This window comes from Microcebus murinus, chromosome 20 (assembly GCF_040939455.1).
Source record: "Microcebus murinus isolate Inina chromosome 20, M.murinus_Inina_mat1.0, whole genome shotgun sequence".
Taxonomy (NCBI): domain Eukaryota; kingdom Metazoa; phylum Chordata; class Mammalia; order Primates; family Cheirogaleidae; genus Microcebus; species Microcebus murinus.
Window position 1 is genome coordinate 37,815,899 of NC_134123.1, and position 18,669 is coordinate 37,834,567.

At 61.4% G+C, this 18,669-nt stretch overlaps 1 protein-coding gene across 2 annotated transcripts in view; it reads left to right on the forward strand.

Moving 5' to 3' along the window:
- The first annotated feature begins 4,214 nt into the window (after positions 1-4,214).
- The window catches only part of UROC1 (urocanate hydratase 1), a 35,903-nt gene continuing 21,448 nt past the window's right edge, over positions 4,215-18,669 (forward strand). For both annotated transcript variants that reach the window (XR_012913739.1, XM_075995951.1), the window contains exons 1-7: positions 4,215-4,395; positions 8,595-8,725; positions 13,474-13,567; positions 15,238-15,297; positions 16,671-16,799; positions 16,903-16,964; positions 17,640-17,706. Coding sequence is in view for 1 of the 2 variants with exons in the window: in XM_075995951.1 (XP_075852066.1) it covers positions 4,270-4,395; positions 8,595-8,725; positions 13,474-13,567; positions 15,238-15,297; positions 16,671-16,799; positions 16,903-16,964; positions 17,640-17,706 (669 nt within the window). In the remaining variant the exon portion in view is untranslated. The remainder of the gene's footprint in view (positions 4,396-8,594; positions 8,726-13,473; positions 13,568-15,237; positions 15,298-16,670; positions 16,800-16,902; positions 16,965-17,639; positions 17,707-18,669) is intronic.

Here is an 18,669-nt window from a genome sequence, read left to right on the forward strand (position 1 = left end):
GTCTGTCGCTCCCTTTCCTCGTTTTCCCATCTGGGAAAACTCCTATGCATGCCTCAAAGCCCCGGCAAAAATGCCCCCGCGCCTACAAACGGGAAAAGGAGGCTCCAGGGTTTCAAGTCCCGGGTTCACGACATCCCGGTGCGAGCAAGTGACATCCTTTTGGGGTACAAGAGTTGGTGGCAGCACCGGAACGGGCCCAGCCCCTGCGGGAGGCAAGCCGGGCTGCCTCAGTTTCCTCAACCAGGCTATACGGGCCAAGTCCGTTCCAGGAGGGACTTCGGGGAAAAGGCCCAGGACACCCTCCCCGGTCCCCGATGACCTGTCCCCAACTCCGGGGACAGGCCGGGTCTCCAAGGCGCCCAATTAACGGTCTCCGCTTCCCCGGGGGGGGGGGGAATTGGAGGCCGGGCCTCCACCGTTTGCCCTGGGGTGCCACTATCCACGTCCAAAGGCAAGAAGGGTTGTCACAGCGTCCCCAGAGGGGACATTGTGTCGTTGTCACCGTTCTGTCTGGGGAGCCCGGGCTGTTAAAGCCATCCAGGCACTTTTGGAGGCCGAGGAGGGAGGATCGAACGATGGAGGCCGGGATTTTTTTTTTTTCCGCTCCGGCCTGGGAAGGGCCACAGTGGTGGCCGGGATTGGGGACGTCTCGTCGAAGGACATCTGGGAGTCGCTGAGTCACCTGTACACGGCTTGTTCCCACGGTGACAACTCGCAGAATTACGGTCCAATGACACGGCCCGGACAGTGACCCGGGCAAACGCGCCCGTGTCCTGGGCAAGGTCACCAACGTTTCGGAAATGGATTGCAAAGATTTAAAACCCAGGAGATTGCAGACCGGGCGCTGTGGCTCACGCCTGTCATCCCAGCACTCTGGGAGGCCGAGGCGGGAGGCTCGCTCGAGGTCGGGCGTTCGAGGCCAGCCTGAGCAAGAGCGAGATCCTGTCTCTATTTAAAAAAAAAAAATAGAAATAAATCATATGGACAACTAAAAATAAATATAGAAAAAATGACCTGGGCGTGGTGGCTCACGCCTGTCATCCCAGCACTCTGGGAGGCCGAGGAGGGAGGATCGCTCGAGGTCGGGCGTTCGAGCCCAGCCTGAGCAAGAGCAAGACCCCGTCTCTATTTTGTAAAAAATAGAAGTGAGCTGGATAACTAAAAATATTTAGAAAAAATGAGCCGGGCGTGGTGGCGCATGCCTGGAGTCCCAGCTCCTCGGGAGGGAGGCCGAGGCAGGAGGCTCGCTTGAGGCCAGGAGCTGGAGGCTGCTGTGAGCGAGGCTGACGCCACGGCTCTCACTCCAGCCCGGGCGACAGAGCGAGACTCTGTCCCAAAAAAAAAGAAAAAAAGAAAAAGCGAGGAGATTGCAGAAAACCCGTTGGGTTCCTGGCCTGTCTTGAGCCACCGGTTAAGGCCGGGCCTCCGGAGGACCAAGCGGAGGCCGAGGTGGCTTTTTGAGGCTGTGTGAGTCGGGGGACACAGAGAGGTGAGGCCAAGAAGGGAATGACCCCAGGCTGCCGGGGACCCCAGGCCGCCCACCCCGTCCTCGGGGGTTCCGGGACCCAGGGAGCAGGGAGCGGAAGGTTCCGGAATGCGGGCCGTGTGACTCCCGTCTCGGGCTCTCTGTCCCCATCCCCGCCACCGGGAAGGAGCTGGGCAGAGTGACAGCAAAAGCCCAGCCTGTCACCTGCACAATTATCTTCCCAGGACTCACAGCACAAAAGGGCTGCAGGGGCTCCGTCCTTCGTCGCACATTCCAGTTTTCGGAAACTGCTCAAGCCCGGCTTTCCGGAAGCTCTCCCGAATCGTGTCCTTTTGGAGTTGGCACGGGGACGTCACCACGTGGGTGTGACCGGTTGTGTCACTGGGCAGACGGGGGACGCGGGGCGGGGACCAACCCCTTTCAGGGCTGCAAGCTCCAACCTTCCAATCCGAGGCCGGTTTCCCTGGCAACCGGTCCTCACCCTCAGCCTGCGCAGAAGGGGACGCCGAGAGTCACCTCGTCGGGGCAAAGGTCGTCTGGTCGCCGGGGACATTCCAGGGGACGCCCCGGCCCTGCGTCAGCGGGGAGGTCAGAGGTCAAATGTCACAGCAGAAAGAGTCCCTGTCGCCAAGACAGCTCGGAGTCACCAGTGGGACAGAGACCAACACGGGTGGCCTCTACGTTTTTCTTTTTTTTTTTTTTTTTTGAGACACAGTCTCGCTCTGTCGCCCGGGCCGGAGTGAGCGCCGTGGCGTCAGCCTCGCTCACAGCGGCCTCCGACTCCTGGCCTCCAGCGAGCCTCCCGCCTCGGCCTCCCTCCCGAGTAGCTGGGACCACAGGCGTGCGCCTCCACGCCCGGCTCGTTTTTTTTTTTCTATATATTTTTAGTTGTGCAGCTCGTTTCTTTCTATTTTCTTAGTAGAGACGGGGTCTCGCTCTTGCTCAGGCTGGCCTCCTACTCCCAACCTCAATCGATCCTCCCTCCTCGGCCTCCCAGAGTGCCAGGGTGACAGGCGTGAGCCACAGCCCCCAGCTAATATTTTTTATATATTCTTTTTAGTTGTCCTATTAATTTGTTTCTATGTTTAGTAGAGACGGGGTCTCGCTCTTGCTCAGGCTGGTCTCGAACTCCTGACCTCAAGCGATCCTCCCGCCTCGGCCTCCCAGAGTGCCAGGGTGACAGGCGTGAGCCACGGCACCCGGCCAATATTTTTTCTATATATTTTTAGTTGTCTGGCTCATTTCTTTCTATTTTTTTAGTAGAGACGGGGTCTCGCTCTTGCTCAGGCCGGCCTCCACCTCCCGACCTCGAGCGATCCTCCCGCCTCGGCCTCCCAGAGTGCCGGGGGGGTGACAGGCGTGAGACTTGCATTTCTTATTCTGTCCAAATACCACGCCGGTCAGGGGACCCCCCCCTCCACCCTGGAGTTCAACTGTGGCCACTTCCTGGCTGCCCTCGGGAAGACCCGGGCCTCAGTTTACCCATCTGTAGTAATAGGCTTTGCTCTCTGGCGGAACGGGGAAGGGATTCGGGGGTCAGAGCTGGGGACCCCGGGGGACAGGTCCTTCAGACAGAGAGGTTTGGGGACTGGCAGGGTTTTGGGGCAAGCGTGTCCTTAATCTGGTGCCAGCAGGGGTCCCGTCACCTCTGGGAGGGGGCAGGGAGGAGGGCACAGTTGCATTCTGGGTCACGTGGCTCCTGGTTCCGGAAGCCACCGGCTGCAAGATGGCTCGCTCGGTGTGACGCCCCGGGTAGGACTGCCAGGCCCAGGCCCGAGGTGGCAGCCAGCCCAGAGCCGGGTCCCAGAAAACGCGAGCCCCTCCAGGCCACCGCCGGCCGGCTAGAAAGGGCAGGCGGGGCCGGACGCAGGGGCCTGTCGTCCCAGCACTCTGGGAGGCCGGGGAGGGAGGCTCGCTCGAGGTCAGGAGTCGGAGGCCGGCCTGAGCAAGAGCGAGACCCCGTCTCTACTAAAAAAAATAGAAAGAAATGAGCCGGACAAGTAAAAATATAGAGAAAAAATGAGCCGGGCGTGGTGGCGCATGCCTGTCGTCCCAGCTACTCGGGAGGGAGGCCGAGGCGGGAGGATCGCTCGAGGTCAGGAGGTGGAGGCCAGCCTGAGCAAGAGCGAGATCCCGTCTCTACTTAAAAAAAAAAAAAAACAGTAGAAAGAAATTAATTGGACAACTAAAAATATATAGAAAAAACGAGCCGGGCGTCGTGGCACATGCTTGTGGTCCCAGCTACTCGGGAGGGAGGCTGAGACAGGAGGATTTTATGAGGTCAGGAGTTGGAGGCCAGCCTGAGCCCAAGAGCGAGACCCCGTCTCTACTAAAAAAATAGAAAGAAATGAGCTGGACAACTAAAAAAAAAAAAAAAAAAACGAGCCGGGCGTGGAGGCGCATGCCTGTAGTCCCAGCTACTCGGGAGGGAGGCTGAGGCAGGAGGCTCACAAGAGGCCAGGAGTTGGAGGCTGCTGTGAGCGAGGCTGACGTCACGGCGCTCACTCCCGCCCGGGCGACAGAGCGAGACTGTCTCACACGGACCCCCCCCCCTCCCCGCCCAGCCCAAGTCTCTGTCCCTTTGGCCACTGCCCCTCCCCCAATGAGTCAACAAGGCCGGCAGCCTCCCTGGAGGCCAGTGACCTCCGGACCTATCGCAGGCAGGCCCGGGGCCCAATGACGGGCAGGGGGAGGTGGCCCTGGGGACAGGGGGAGGTGGCTGTGACCGCCGCGGGTCACTTCCTGTCCTGCCTCAGAGCCGGCCTCAGCCCCAAGCTAGAGCCATGTCCGACCTCCACGAGCTCTGCTCCGGCCTCCCTCTGAGGCCTCTACCCGAGAACCGAGGCCGCTGGGCTGGGGTGCCACACGCCCCGGTCAGGACTCCGGGCCTCACCCCTGCAGAGGAGGAGGTAAGAAGTTTGGGGGGATGTGGTAATCCCAGCTGCAGCCTCCTTATCGGGCCTCCAGCCTCCTTAACGGGCCTCCACCCCCGGCCTCCAGGGGACTCCCGATTTGGGGGGTTAGGGGTTGCAATATCAGCGACCCCAAGGACAGAGGAGGGTGTTGAGGCTCAAGGTCACCCAGCCAGCCAGTGGTGGCTCCGTGGCGACCTCCATTGTCACCAGGAAGTGGCCGCGTGTTCATCGTCACGAACCCCAAAGGGGTGACAGACTCCCTGGCCCGTGGGCCTCAAATCACGTGACCTTTGCACCCCACTCTCCACTAGATCAGCCTCCGATTTTTATTTTTATTTTATTTTGCTTCTCTTATGGGAGGCAGAGTCTCGCTCTGTGGCCGAGGCTGGCCTCCACCTCCTGGCCTCCAGCGATCCTCCTGCCTCAGCCTCCCCGAGTATCAAGGACTGTTCTGGCTACGTCATCACCAAGTCCGGCTCATTTTTTTTTTTAAAAAAAATGTTGTTGTCAAGATCGGCGGGGTCTTGCTCTGTTGCCCAGGCTGACCTCCAACTGTGGGCCTCCAGCCTCGGCCTCCCGAAGTGCTGGGGTGACAGGCGTGAGCCTCCGCGGCCTCGTGTTTTTGTTTGTGAACGTTCCAGTGAATTTGAGGGCCGCAGGAGGCTAGAACCCGGTTTCGGGCATGGGGACAGCTAGGGTAGAGGCCAGCTGGCCTCTAGCCTGATGGCCCCATGGTACCTGTGAGGAAACAGGCTCAGGAGAAAGAGGGGGCTGCTGGGGGGGCACCCACTGGGGCTACCCAGCCCCCCGAAGAAGTCACCGGCCAGCCGGGTGCGGAGGCTCACGCCTGTCATCCCAGCACTCTGGGAGGAGGCCGAGGAGGGAGGATCGCTCGAGGTCAGGAGGTGGAGGCCGGCCTGAGCAAGAGCGAGGCCCCGTCTCTACTAAAAAATAAAAAGAAATTATTGACCAACTGATAATATATAGAAAAAACGAGCCAGGCGTGGAGGCGCATGCCTGTGGTCCCAGCTACTCGGGAGGGAGGCCGAGGCAGGAGGCTCGCTGGAGGCCTGGAGGTGGAGGCTGCTGTGAGCGAGGCTGACACCCCGGCACTCACTCCAGCCCGGCGACAGAGCGAGACTCTGTCTCAAAAATAAATAAATAAGTCGCGGGCCCTGGCGTGCCTCGGTTTCCCCACGCGCGAGCGTGGGACGTGAGCGCACCCGAGGGAACAGGCGTGGCGGGTGGCTCCGAGTCTCCGCCCGCGCCCCTGCGCTGGGGACCGTCGGGGTGCGGGGCTGGGGGGACACGAGTCCGCTCAGACGGGAGGGGCGGGACCGAGACGGTGGCTGCTGGGGGGCTGGGGGGCAGGGCTGGGGGCGGGGCTGGGGGCGGGGCTGGGGGCGGGGCAATGAGGATGGGGCGGGGCTGGGCTGAGATGGGGGCGGGGCAATGAGGATGGGGCGGGGCGGGGCTGGGGGCGGGGCAGTGAGGATGGGGCGGGGCGGGGCTGAGATGGGGCGGGGCTGGGCTGAGCTGGGGGTGGGGCCATGAGGATGGGGGTGGGGCCATGAGGATGGGGGTGGGGCCATGAGGATGGGGGTGGGGCCATGAGGATGGGGGTGGGGCCATGAGGATGGGGGTGGGGCCATGAGGATGGGGTGGGGTTTGGCTGAGATGGGGCGGGGCAGTGAGGATGGGGCGGGGCTGGGCTGAGCTGGGGCGGGGCAATGAGGATGGGGTGGGGTTTGGCTGAGCTGGGGCGGGGCAATGAGGATGGGCGGGGCTGGGCTGAGCTGGGGCGGGGCAATGAGGATGGGGTGGGGTTTGGCTGACCTGGGGGCGGGGCAATGAGGATGGGCGGGGCTGGGCTGAGCTGGGGCGGGGCAATGAGGATGGGGTGGGGTTTGGCTGACCTGGGGGCGGGGCAATGAGGATGGGCGGGGCTGGGCTGAGCTGGGGGCGGGGCAATGAGGATGGGGCGGGGCGGGGCTGAGATGGGGCGGGGCTGGGCTGAGACGGGGCGGGGCTTGGCTGACCTGGGGGCGGGGCAATGACGATGGGGGCGGGGCAATGACGATGGGGGCGGGGCAATGACGATGGGGGCGGGGCAATGACGATGGGGGCGGGGCAATGACGGTGGGGGCGGGGCGGGGCTGCGATGGGGGCGGGGCATGAGGACCTCCAGGCAATGACGAATGTCCCTCCACTCCTCGTCACCTCCCCGCTGGGCACTAATGACTTAACTTCTGACCTTCCGTCTTGCAGGTTGGGCCCCCCATCCCTCCCTCCCCCCTCCCCCCTCCTCCTCCCCCTCCCCGCCCCTCCCCCTCCGCCACCTGCGGCCCACCTGTCCTGCCGGCCCACCTGTCCTGCCGGCCCACCTGGCCTTGCTCCTGCCACTCTGAACACACACCCCCGCAGTGGCGACCGGGGTCTGGGGACCTTAACCCTAAGGGGGCTGGGTCTTCCCTGTCGTGCTTGGGGACAGCCAGCCTCCCGCTGTCCCCAAGCCCGGGCTGTGGCTTGTCTCCTGCTTTTTGGTTTTATTTTATTTTATTTTATTTTTTTTAACTTAAATATATTCCTTTGATTTGTGGCGTGAATTTTAAAGGCAGTCTTATAAGATGAGGATTCGGATGTCATTAAAGTGTGAGTTCCCCCGAGTCACCGCGACCTCGTTTTCTGGGCCTCACTTTGGAGAGACAAGTGGAGGCCACCAACACGCACGACGGTCTCGCTCAGGCCTTTCCCTGGTGGCCTTTGCAGCTGCCCCGGCTGCTCTCGGTTTTTGAGACTGAGTCTCGCTCTGTCACCCGGGCCGGAGTGAGTGCCGTGGCGTCAGCCTCGCTCACAGCAGCCTCCACTCCTGGCCTCCAGCGAGCCTCCCGCCTCGGCCTCCCTCCCGAGTAGCTGGGACTCCAGGCATGCGCCTCCACGCCCAGCTCGTTTTTTCTATATATTTTTAGTTGGCCAATAAATTTCTTTCTATTTTTACAGTAGAGATGGGGTCTCGCTCTTGCTCAGGCTGGCCTCCAACTCCTGGACTCCAGCAATCCTCCAGCCTCAGCCTCCCAGAGTGCTGGGACTACAGGCGTGAGCCTCCGCGCCCGCCTAATTTTATTTATATATTTTTAGTTGTTTGGGTAATTGTGTTTTCTATTTTTTTAGTAGAGACGGGGTCTCGCTCTTGCTCAGGCTGGCCTCCAACTCCTGACCTTGAGCGAGCCTCCCGCTTCGGCCTCCTCTTTCCCGAGTAGCTGGGACTCCAGGCACGCGCCTCCACGCCTGGCTCATTTTTTTTTTCTATATATTTTTAGTTGTCCAGCTCATTTCTTTCTATTTTTTTTGTAGTAGAGACGGGGTCTCGCTCTTGGGCTCAGTCTGGCCTCCAACTCCTGACCTCTATAGCGATCCTCCCCGCTCAGCCTCCCAGAGTACTGGGATGACAGGCGTGAGCCACCACACCCGCCTAATTTTTTCTATATATTTTTAGTTGTTTGGGTAATTGTATTTTCTGTATTTTTAGTAGAGACAGGGTCTCGCTGTTGGGCTCAGGCTGGCCTCCAACTCCTGACCTCGAGCGATCCTCCCGCCTCAGCCTCCCTCCCGAGTAGCTGGGACTACAGGCATGCGCCTCCACGCCCGGCTCATTTTTTCTATATATTTTTAGTTGTCTGGCTCATTTCTTTCTATTTTCAGTAGACACGGGGTCTCGCTCTTGGGCTCAGGCTGGCCTCCAACTCCCGACCTCTATAGCGATCCTCCCGCCTCGGCCTCCCAGAGCTCCCGGTTGACAGCCGTGAGCCACTGCACCGCGCCCGGCCTGTCCCGACCACTAACTGGGTTCCCCCTGGGTTCGTGCCCGTTCTGGAACCTTCCACCGTTGCACCTGTCGTTTGAGTCACCCTCTGCCGCGGACCCTGTGTCCCTGGCTCCGCCCCGGGGCTGTGCGGGTGGCCGAGGCTCGTTGTTGCCTGCGGGAGCTCCGCGAGTCTCCGCCACCCTCCTGAGCCCGGAGGGAAGGGGCAATCCGGGAGGGCTGCCTGGAGGAGGTGACACGCTCTGGGGACACAGCCAGGCGGTCCCCGGGTGGCTCCTGAGCCCGGCGGGGCCCAGTCCGGGTGGGGGACAGGAGGAGGCCATCAGGGGGCCCCCCAATAAAACCGCCTGTCCCCGCTGTCCCCCCGCAGCTGGCCCTGAGGAACGCGCTGCGCTACTTCCCCGCCGACGCGCACGCGCAGCTCGCGCCCGAGTTCGCCCGGGAGCTGCGGGACTTCGGCCACGTGTACATGTACCGGCTGTGCCCGCGCCGCCCGCCCCGGTGAGCGGGGGAGGGGCATGGGGGGAGGGGCGTGGGGGAGGGGCATGGGGACACGGGCATGGGGGACACGGGCATGGGGGAGGGGCATGGGGGGAGGGGCATGGGGGACACGGGCATGGGGGACACGGGCATGGGGGACACGGGCATGGGGGAGAGGGGCATGGGGGGAGGGGCATGGGGGACACAGGCATGGGGGACACGGGCATGGGGGACAGGGCATGGGGGAGGGGCATGGGGGACACGGGCATGGGGGACACGGGCATGGGGGACACGGGCATGGGGGAGAGGGGCATGGGGGGAGGGGCATGGGGGACACAGGCATGGGGGACACGGGCATGGGGAGGGGCATGGGGGACACGGGCATGGGGGACACGGGCATGGGGGACACGGGCATGGGGGAGGGGCATGGGGGACACGGGCATGGGGGACACGGGCATGGGGGACACGGGCATGGGGGACACGGGCATGGGGGAGAGGGGCATGGGGGGAGGGGCATGGGGGACACGGGCATGGGGGACACGGGCATGGGGGACTCGGGCATGGGGGACACGGGCATGGGGGACACGGGCATGGGGGACACGGGCATGGGGGACACGGGCATGGGGGAGAGGGGCATGGGGGGAGGGGCATGGGGGACACAGGCATGGGGGACACGGGCATGGGGAGGGGCATGGGGGACACGGGCATGGGGGACACGGGCATGGGGGACACGGGCATGGGGGAGGGGCATGGGGGACACGGGCATGGGGGACACGGGCATGGGGGACACGGGCATGGGGGAGAGGGGCATGGGGGGAGGGGCATGGGGGACACGGGCATGGGGGACACGGGCATGGGGGACACGGGCATGGGGGAGAGGGGCATGGGGGGAGGGGCATGGGGGACACAGGCATGGGGGACACGGGCATGGGGAGGGGCATGGGGGACACGGGCATGGGGGACACGGGCATGGGGGACACGGGCATGGGGGAGGGGCATGGGGGACACGGGCATGGGGGACACGGGCATGGGGGACACGGGCATGGGGGACACGGGCATGGGGGAGAGGGGCATGGGGGGAGGGGCATGGGGGACACGGGCATGGGGGACACGGGCATGGGGGACTCGGGCATGGGGGACACGGGCATGGGGGACACGGGCATGGGGGACACGGGCATGGGGGAGAGGGGCATGGGGGGAGGGGCATGGGGGACACAGGCATGGGGGACACGGGCATGGGGGAGGGGCATGGGGGACACGGGCATGGGGGACACGGGCATGGGGGAGGGGCATGGGGGACACGGGCATGGGGGACACGGGCATAGGGGACACGGGCATGGGGGAGGGGTATGGGGGACACGGGCATAGGGGACACGGGCATGGGGGACACGGGCATGGGGGACACGGGCATGGGGGAGGGGTATGGGGGACACGGGCATAGGGGACACGGGAATGGGGGACACGGGCATGGGGGACACGGGCATGGGGGACTCGGGCATGGGGGAGGGGCATGGGGGACTCGGGCATGGGGGAGGGGCATGGGGGACACGGGCATGGGGGACTCGGGCATGGGGGAGGGGCATGGGGGACACGGGCATGGGGGAGGGTCATGGGGGACACGGGCATGGGGGACTCGGGCATGGGGGACACGGGCATGGGGGACTCGGGCATGGGGGAGGGGCATGGGGGACTCGGGCATGGGGGAGAGGGGCATGAAGGACACAGGCATGGGGGACACGGGCATGGGGGACTCGGGCATGGGGGAGGGGTATGGGGGACACGGGCATGGGGGACTCGGGCATGGGGGAGGGGCATGGGGGAGGGGCATGGGGGACTCGGGCATGGGGGAGGGTCATGGGGGACACGGGCATAGGGGACACGGGCATGGGGGAGGGGTATGGGGGACACGGGCATAGGGGACACGGGCATGGGGGAGGGGTATGGGGGACACGGGCATGGGGGACACGGGCATGGGGGAGGGGCATGGGGGACACGGGCATGGGGGACACGGGCATGGGGGACTCGGGCATGGGGGAGGGTCATGGGGGACACGGGCATGGGGGACTCGGGCATGGGGGACACGGGCATGGGGGACTCGGGCATGGGGGAGGGGCATGGGGGACACGGGCATGGGGGACACGGGCATGGGGGAGGGGCATGGGGGACACGGGCATAGGGGACACGGGCATGGGGGAGGGGTATGGGGGACACGGGCATGGGGGACACGGGCATGGGGGAGAGGGGCATGAAGGACACAGGCATGGGGGACACGGGCATGGGGGACTCGGGCATGGGGGAGGGGTATGGGGGACACGGGCATGGGGGACTCGGGCATGGGGGAGGGGCATGGGGGACTCGGGCATGGGGGACACGGGCATGGGGGAGGGGCATGGGGGACACGGGCATGGGGGACACGGGCATGGGGGACACGGGCATGGGGGACACGGGCATGGGGGACACGGGCATGGGGGACACGGGCATGGGGGAGGGGCATGGGGGACACGGGCATGGGGGACTCGGGCATGGGGGAGGGGTATGGGGGACACGGGCATGGGGGACTCGGGCATGGGGGAGGGGCATGGGGGACTCGGGCATGGGGGACACGGGCATGGGGGAGGGGCATGGGGGACACGGGCATGGGGGACACGGGCATGGGGGACTCGGGCATGGGGGACACGGGCATGGGGGACTCGGGCATGGGGGAGGGGCATGGGGGACACGGGCATGGGGGACACGGGCATGGGGGAGAGGGGCATGAAGGACACAGGCATGGGGGACACGGGCATGGGGGACTCGGGCATGGGGGAGGGGTATGGGGGACACGGGCATGGGGGACTCGGGCATGGGGGAGGGGCATGGGGGACTCGGGCATGGGGGACACGGGCATGGGGGAGGGGCATGGGGCACACGGGCATGGGGGACACGGGCATGGGGGACACGGGCATGGGGGACACGGGCATGGGGGACATGGGCATGGGGGACTCGGGCATGGGGGACACGGGCATGAGGGACTCGGGCATGGGGGACTCGGGCATGGGGGACACGGGCATGGGGGACTCGGGCATGGGGGAGGGGCATGGGGGACTCGGGCATGAAGGACACGGGCATGGGGGAGGGGCATGGGGGAGGGGCATGGGGGACACGGGCATGGGGGACACGGGCATGGGGGAGGGGCATGGGGGACACGGGCATGGGGGACTCGGGCATGGGGGAGAGGGGCATGGGGGACACGGGCATGGGGGAGAGGGGCATGGGGGACACGGGCATGGGGGAGAGGGGCATGGGGACACGGGCATGGGGGACTCGGGCATGGGGGACACGGGCATGGGGGACACGGGCATGGGGGACACGGGCATGGGGGACACGGGCATGGGGGACACGGGAATGATGGACACGGGCATGGGGGACACGGGCATGGGGGACATGGGCATGGGGGACTCGGGCATGGGGGACACGGGCATGGGGGACTCGGGCATGGGGGACACGGGCATGGGGGACACGGGCATGGGGGACTCGGGCATGGGGGACTCGGGCATGGGGGACACGGGCATGGGGAACACGGGCATGGGGGACTCGGGCATGGGGGACACGGGCATGGGGGACTCGGGCATGGGGGACACGGGCATGGGGGACACGGGCATGGGGGACTCGGGCATGGGGGACACGGGCATGGGGGACACGGGCATGGGGGACTCGGGCATGGGGGACACGGGCATGGGGGACTCGGGCATGGGGGACACGGGCATGGGGGAGAGGGGCATGGGGGACACGGGCATGGGGGACACGGGCATGGGGGACACGGGCATGGGGGACACGGGCATGGGGGAGGGGCGTGGGGGACACGGACATGGGGGACACGGGCATGGGGGAGGGGCATGGGGGAGGGGCGTGGGGGGAGGGGCGTGGGGGAGGGGCGGGCTCCCCTACCCAGGCACAGACAGGGTGGGGGCCCTGGAGCCGCCGCCCACCCCCTTAAGCTTCTAGAACGTTCTGCAGGCGCCGCTGCCTGCCGGCCACACCGTGCGGGGCGGACGGGGCAGAGCCGGGGTCACCCACCGCGCCCCGCTCGTTTTTCTGTATATTTTTAGTTGTTGGGTGAATTTTTTTAGCAGAGACGGGGTCTCGCTCTTGCTCAGGCTGACCTCCACCTCCTGGCCTCGAGCGAGCCTCCCTCCTCGGCCTCCCAGAGTAGCTGGGATGACAGGCGTGGGCCTCCACACCTGGCTCATTTTTTCTATATATTTTTGTTGTTTGGGTAATTTCTAATTTTAGTGGACACTATTTTTAGAGGCCTAATTTTTTCTATATATTTTTAGTTGTTTGGGTAATCTGTTTTCTATATTTTTAGTAGAGACGAGGCTTCGCTCTTGCTCAGGCTGGCCTCCAACTCCTGACCTCGAGCGAGCCTCCCGCCTCGGCCTCCCAGAGTAGCTGGGACGACAGGCGTGAGCCTCCCCACCTGGCTTATTTTTTCCATATATTTTTAGTTGTTTGGGTGATTTTTTATTATATTTTTTTAGTAGAGACGGGGTCTCGCTCTTGCTCAGGCTGGCCTCCAACTCCTGGCCTCAACCTGGAGCGATCCTCCCTCCTGGGCCTCCCAGAGTGCTGGGATGACAGGCGTGGGCCTCCTTGCCCGGCTCCCACTGTCGTTTCCACAAGCGACCTGGGTATAAGTCATTATCGCCCGGCTTCCCGGCGGGAAGGGCAGGGGAGGGGACAGTCCTGTCGCGGTCACCATGGTGACCGATGTCCCCCCTCCCCTGCAGGGCCTGCCCCATCGAGCAGTACCCCTGCCGGACCAAGGCGGCCGCTGCCATCATGCACATGATCATGAACAACCTGGACCCCGAGGTGGCCCAGGTAACCGCAGGGGAAACTGAGTCACGCTGGTGTCTGCAGCGCGGGGCAGGGGCGGGATGTCACTCGCGGCTGTCAGCTTGTCACCCTGAGAAGGTGACAGGTTCGCAGGATGTCACCAAGCGGGGGCAGGGAGGTCCCGGGGCCTCTTGTCTCCAAAGGGGTCACACGAGTCCCTGTGACAGTCACACCTGCCGGTCACCCGGGGACAGCGGGACACGGCCTGACGCCGGGCTCATCCCAGCACACCAAAGGTTGGGTTTCTGGGGTTTGTGCTCTTTGTATTATAGAAAGAATTATTATTATATTATATGCTTATATGATATGATATAGTCTATATATATAGATTATAATATATCATATATATAATATAAATAATATAATATATAATACATAATATAAATATATGTAATATAAATATTCATATTTATATATTTATATTTATATAATGTAAATATTTATATATAACATAAATATATAATATGTAATATAAATAATATAATATATATTATATAATATAATGTAACTATATATTATATATAATATATGTAATATATTATATATAATATATCATAATATATAACATATTGTAATATATAATTATACATAATATATATTATATGTAACATAATATAATATATATTTATATATATAAAATATAAATATATTATATTATAATATATATAATTTATATAATTTTATATAAAATATATTATATATAATATATATTATATATTACATATAGATTATATATTATATAATATAATAATCTATATTACATATAGATTATATATTATATAATCTATATGTAATATATAATATGTACAATATATAATATATACAATATAATATATAATATATGTAATTATATAATATAATAATATAATTATATTATAATATATTACATAATCATATCTATTATATCTATTATATATTATATATGTTATGATAAAATAATACATAATATATTACATTCTTTCTATTTTTTTATTGTTTTCTATTTTTTTCTGTTCTTTCAATTTTTCTACTGTGTTCTTTCTATTTTTATATTCTTTCTATTCTTTCTTTATATTTCTAGAAATTATTCTTTCTATTTTTATTTATTCATTTATTTTGAGACAAGAGTCTCGCTGTGTCGCCCGGGCTAGAGTGCCGTGGCGTCAGCCTCGCTCACAGCAGCCTCCGACTTCTGGCCTCCAGTGATCCTCCCCCCTCAGCCTCCCTCCTGAGTAGCTGGGACTCCAGGCATGCGCCGCCACGCCCGGCTCGTTTTGTTTTTTTTTTCTATGTATTTTCAGTCGTCCAGCTCATTTCTTTCTATTTTTTTCTAGTAGACACGGGGTCTCGCTCTTGCTCAGGCTGGCCTCCGACTCCTGACCTCGAGCAAGCGATCCTCCATCCTCGGCCTCCTCCCAGAGAGCCGGGATGCCAGGCGTGAGCCTCCGCGCCGGCCCTGACCGCTGTGTGTCCCCGGCCCTCCCGCAGGCCTCTTTGTCCCCCGTCCCAGACTTCCAGCTGGGCCCTGGTCCCCTCCCCGGGCCGGGCCGGCTCTCTTTCTTGCCACTGCGGCCTCTGCCCCTGGCCTCCACGTTTGAGGCCCGTGGTGGGAGGCCGGTGGCCACGGCCTCCCCGCCTTGCCCGGCCGCGCTCAGATGTCCCCGCGTCTCGCCTAGTTTCCCCAGGAGTTGGTCACCTACGGCGGCAACGGGCAGGTGTTCAGCAACTGGGCTCAGGTGAGACCGAGGTCCCTGTCGTGTCGCCTTCGTGTCCCCCGCCTCTCGCGCCCCCCGACCTCCCGGCCCTGCCCCCCTCAGCCCCCGGCTCCTCGTCCCGGCTTGCAAACACCCGGGGGACAGGCGTGTCCCCCAAACCGCCAGCCACAAGCTCAGACTCCCTGCAGGCTTTGATCAAACATGGACACCCATTATCGGTCGTCATGGTGACACATTTGCATATCGGGGCCTGGGGTTGCTAGGGGACACGGGTCACACGGGTCAGGGGTCGAAAGTGCCCCCAACGGGGCTTCTCATCTGTCGAGGGGAACAAACAGGTCCAAAATCTTTTTAGGAGCTAACTTCTAAGTTCCGAGAGGTCGTTGTCAATTAACAGAGGTGTCACCAAAGAGTTAGAGTGACTCTATACTTTTTTTGTCGTGGGTCAGGGGTGAAAGGTCCTTGCAAGGGGCTTCTCATCTATCTAATCAATCGAGAGGAACGAGCTGGTCCAAAGTCTCTCGGGGGCTAACTTCTAAGTTCCCAGAGGTCGCTGTCAATTAACAGAGGTGTCACAAAAGATGTATGGTGACTCTCTATATTTTTTTGTCGTGGGTCAGGGTCAAAGGTCCCCCCAAGGGGCTTCTAATCTGTCTAATCAATCGAGGCGAACAAGCTGGTCCAAAGTCTTTCCGGGAGCTAACTTCTAAGTTCCAAGCGGTGGTTGTCAATTAACAGAGATGTCACAAAAGAGCTATAGTGACTCTCTCTATAATTTTTGTCGTGGGTCAGGGGTCAAAGGTCCTTGCAAGGGGCTTCTCATCTATCTAATCAATCGAGGGGAACGAGCTGGTCCAAAGTCTCTCGGGGGCTAACTTCTAAGTTCCGAGAGGTCGTTGTCAATTAACAGAGGTGGTCACAAAAGAGCTATAGGGACTCTCTCTATAATTTTTTGTCATGGGTCAGGGGTCAAAGGTCCTCAAAGGGGGTTTCAAATCTATCTAATCTATCAAGCTGAACAAGCAGGTCCAAAGTCTGTCAGGAGCTAACTTCTAAGTTCCCAGAGGTCGCTGTCAATTAACAGAGGTGTCACAAAAGAGCTAGAGTGACTCTATTTTTTTTTTTTTGTCGTGGGTCAGGGTCAAAGGTCCCCCCAACGGGGCTTCTAATCCATCGAGGGGAACAAGCTGGTCCAAAGTCTCTCCGGGAGCTAACTTCTAAGTCCCAGAGGTCGCCGTGAATTAACAGCGGTGTCACAAGAGACGAATGGCGACTCTCTCTATTTCCTTGATTAGTGAGGGGGACTTGAAGGTAGACGGGACAGGGGAGGCCGGGAGGCCGGCCTCTAATGGAATCCTGTCTTCCCGACACCCCCGCTCTGCCGGCCCCCGCAGTTCCGGCTGACGATGTCCTACCTGGCCAAGATGACTGAGGAGCAGACTCTCGTCATGTACAGCGGCCACCCCCTGGGCCTCTTCCCCAGCAGACCCAGTGCCCCGCGCCTGGTCGTCACCAACGGCATGGTGGGTCCCCGGCGGCCGGCCGGGGGGGGGGGACTTCGGGAGGGGATGGGGGAAGGCCGGGCCTCCCGTCGGGACTCCGAGCGCCCCTCTCCTTCTTACCCAGGTCATCCCGAACTACTCCTCCAAGGAGGAGTACGAGAAGCTCTTCGCCTTGGGGGTGACCATGTAAGTCCCCGTTGGGGTCTAGGGACACGGCCTTGTCCCCTTCTACCCCCCGCCCCCACCGATAGCGTTAAAAAGCAACACGGAGGCCGGACGCGGTGGAGGCGCACGCCTGTCGTCCCAGCTACTCGGGAGGGAGGCCGAGGCAGGAGGATCGCTCGAGGTCAGGAGTTGGAGGCCAGCCTGAGCAAGAGCGAGACCCCGTCTCTATTCAAAAAAAAAAATAGAAAGAAATGAGCTGGACGACTAGAAATATATAGAAAAAAATGAGCCGGGCGTGGAGGCGCATGCCTGGAGTCCCAGCTACTCGGGAGGGAGGCCGAGGCAGGAGGATCGCTCGAGGTCAGGAGTTGGAGGCCAGCCTGAGCAAGAGTGAGACCCCGTCTCTATTCAAAAAAAAAATAGAAAGAAATGAGCTGGACGACTAGAAATATATAGAAAAACGAGCCGGGCGTGGTGGCGCACGCCTGTCGTCCCAGCTACTCGGGAGGGAGGCCGAGGCAGGAGGATCGCTGGAGGCCAGGAGGTGGAGGCTGCTGTGAGCGAGGCTGACGCCACGGCGCTCCACTCCGGCCCGGGCGACAGAGCGAGGTTCTGTCCCCGATAAAAAATTAAAAACCTCCTGGAGGGGGTGGCCGGCGGGCGGAGCCGGGCCTCAGTTTCCCCTTTCTGCGGCAGGTACGGCCAGATGACCGCGGGCAGCTACTGCTACATCGGCCCTCAGGGCATCGTGCACGGCACGGTGGTGAGAGAGGGCCAGCTCAGTGGCGGGGACAGGGGACAGGGGGACAGGGGGGACAGGGGGACATGGGGGACGGGGGACAGGGGACAGGGGACAGGGGGACAGGGGACAGGGGGACAGGGGACGGGGGGACAGGGGACAGGGGGACAGGGGGGACATGGGGACGGGGGACAGGGGACAGGGGACAGGGGGGACAGGGGACAGGGGGACAGGGGACAGGGGGACAGGGGACAGGGGGACAGGGGACAGGGGGACAGGGGACAGGGGGGACAGGGGACAGGGGACAGGGGGGACAGGGGACAGGGGACAGGGGGACAGGGGACAGGGGGACAGGGGACAGGGGACAGGGCATATGGGAGACGGGACAGGGGGACAGGGGGACAGGGGACAGGGGACATAAGAGACAGGGGACAGGGGGGCAGGGGACAGGGGACAGGGGACAGGGGGACAGGGGACAGGGGGACAGGGGACAGGGGACAGGGGACAGGGGGACAGGGGACAGGGCATATGGGAGACAGGGGACAGGGGGACAGGGGGGACAGGGGACAGGGGACATAAGAGACAGGGGACAGGGGGGCAGGGGACAGGGGGGACAGGGGACACGGGAAAGGGGGACAGGGGACGGGGGGACAGGGGACAGGGGGACAGGGGATATGGGAGACAGGGACAGGGGGACATGGGGAATAGGGGACAGGGGATATGGGAGACAGGGGACAGGGGACAGGAGACAGGGGACAGGGGACATGGGGGACAGGGGGACAGGGGACAGGGGACATGGGGACAGGGGACAGGGGACAGGGGGACATGGGGGACAGGGGATATGGGAGACGGGACAGGGGGACAGGGGAAACAGGGGACAGGGGGACAGGAGACAGGGGACAGGGGACATGGGGGACAGGGGACATGGGAGACAGGAGACAGGGGACAGGGGACATGGGGGACAGGGGGACAGGGGGGACAGGGGAC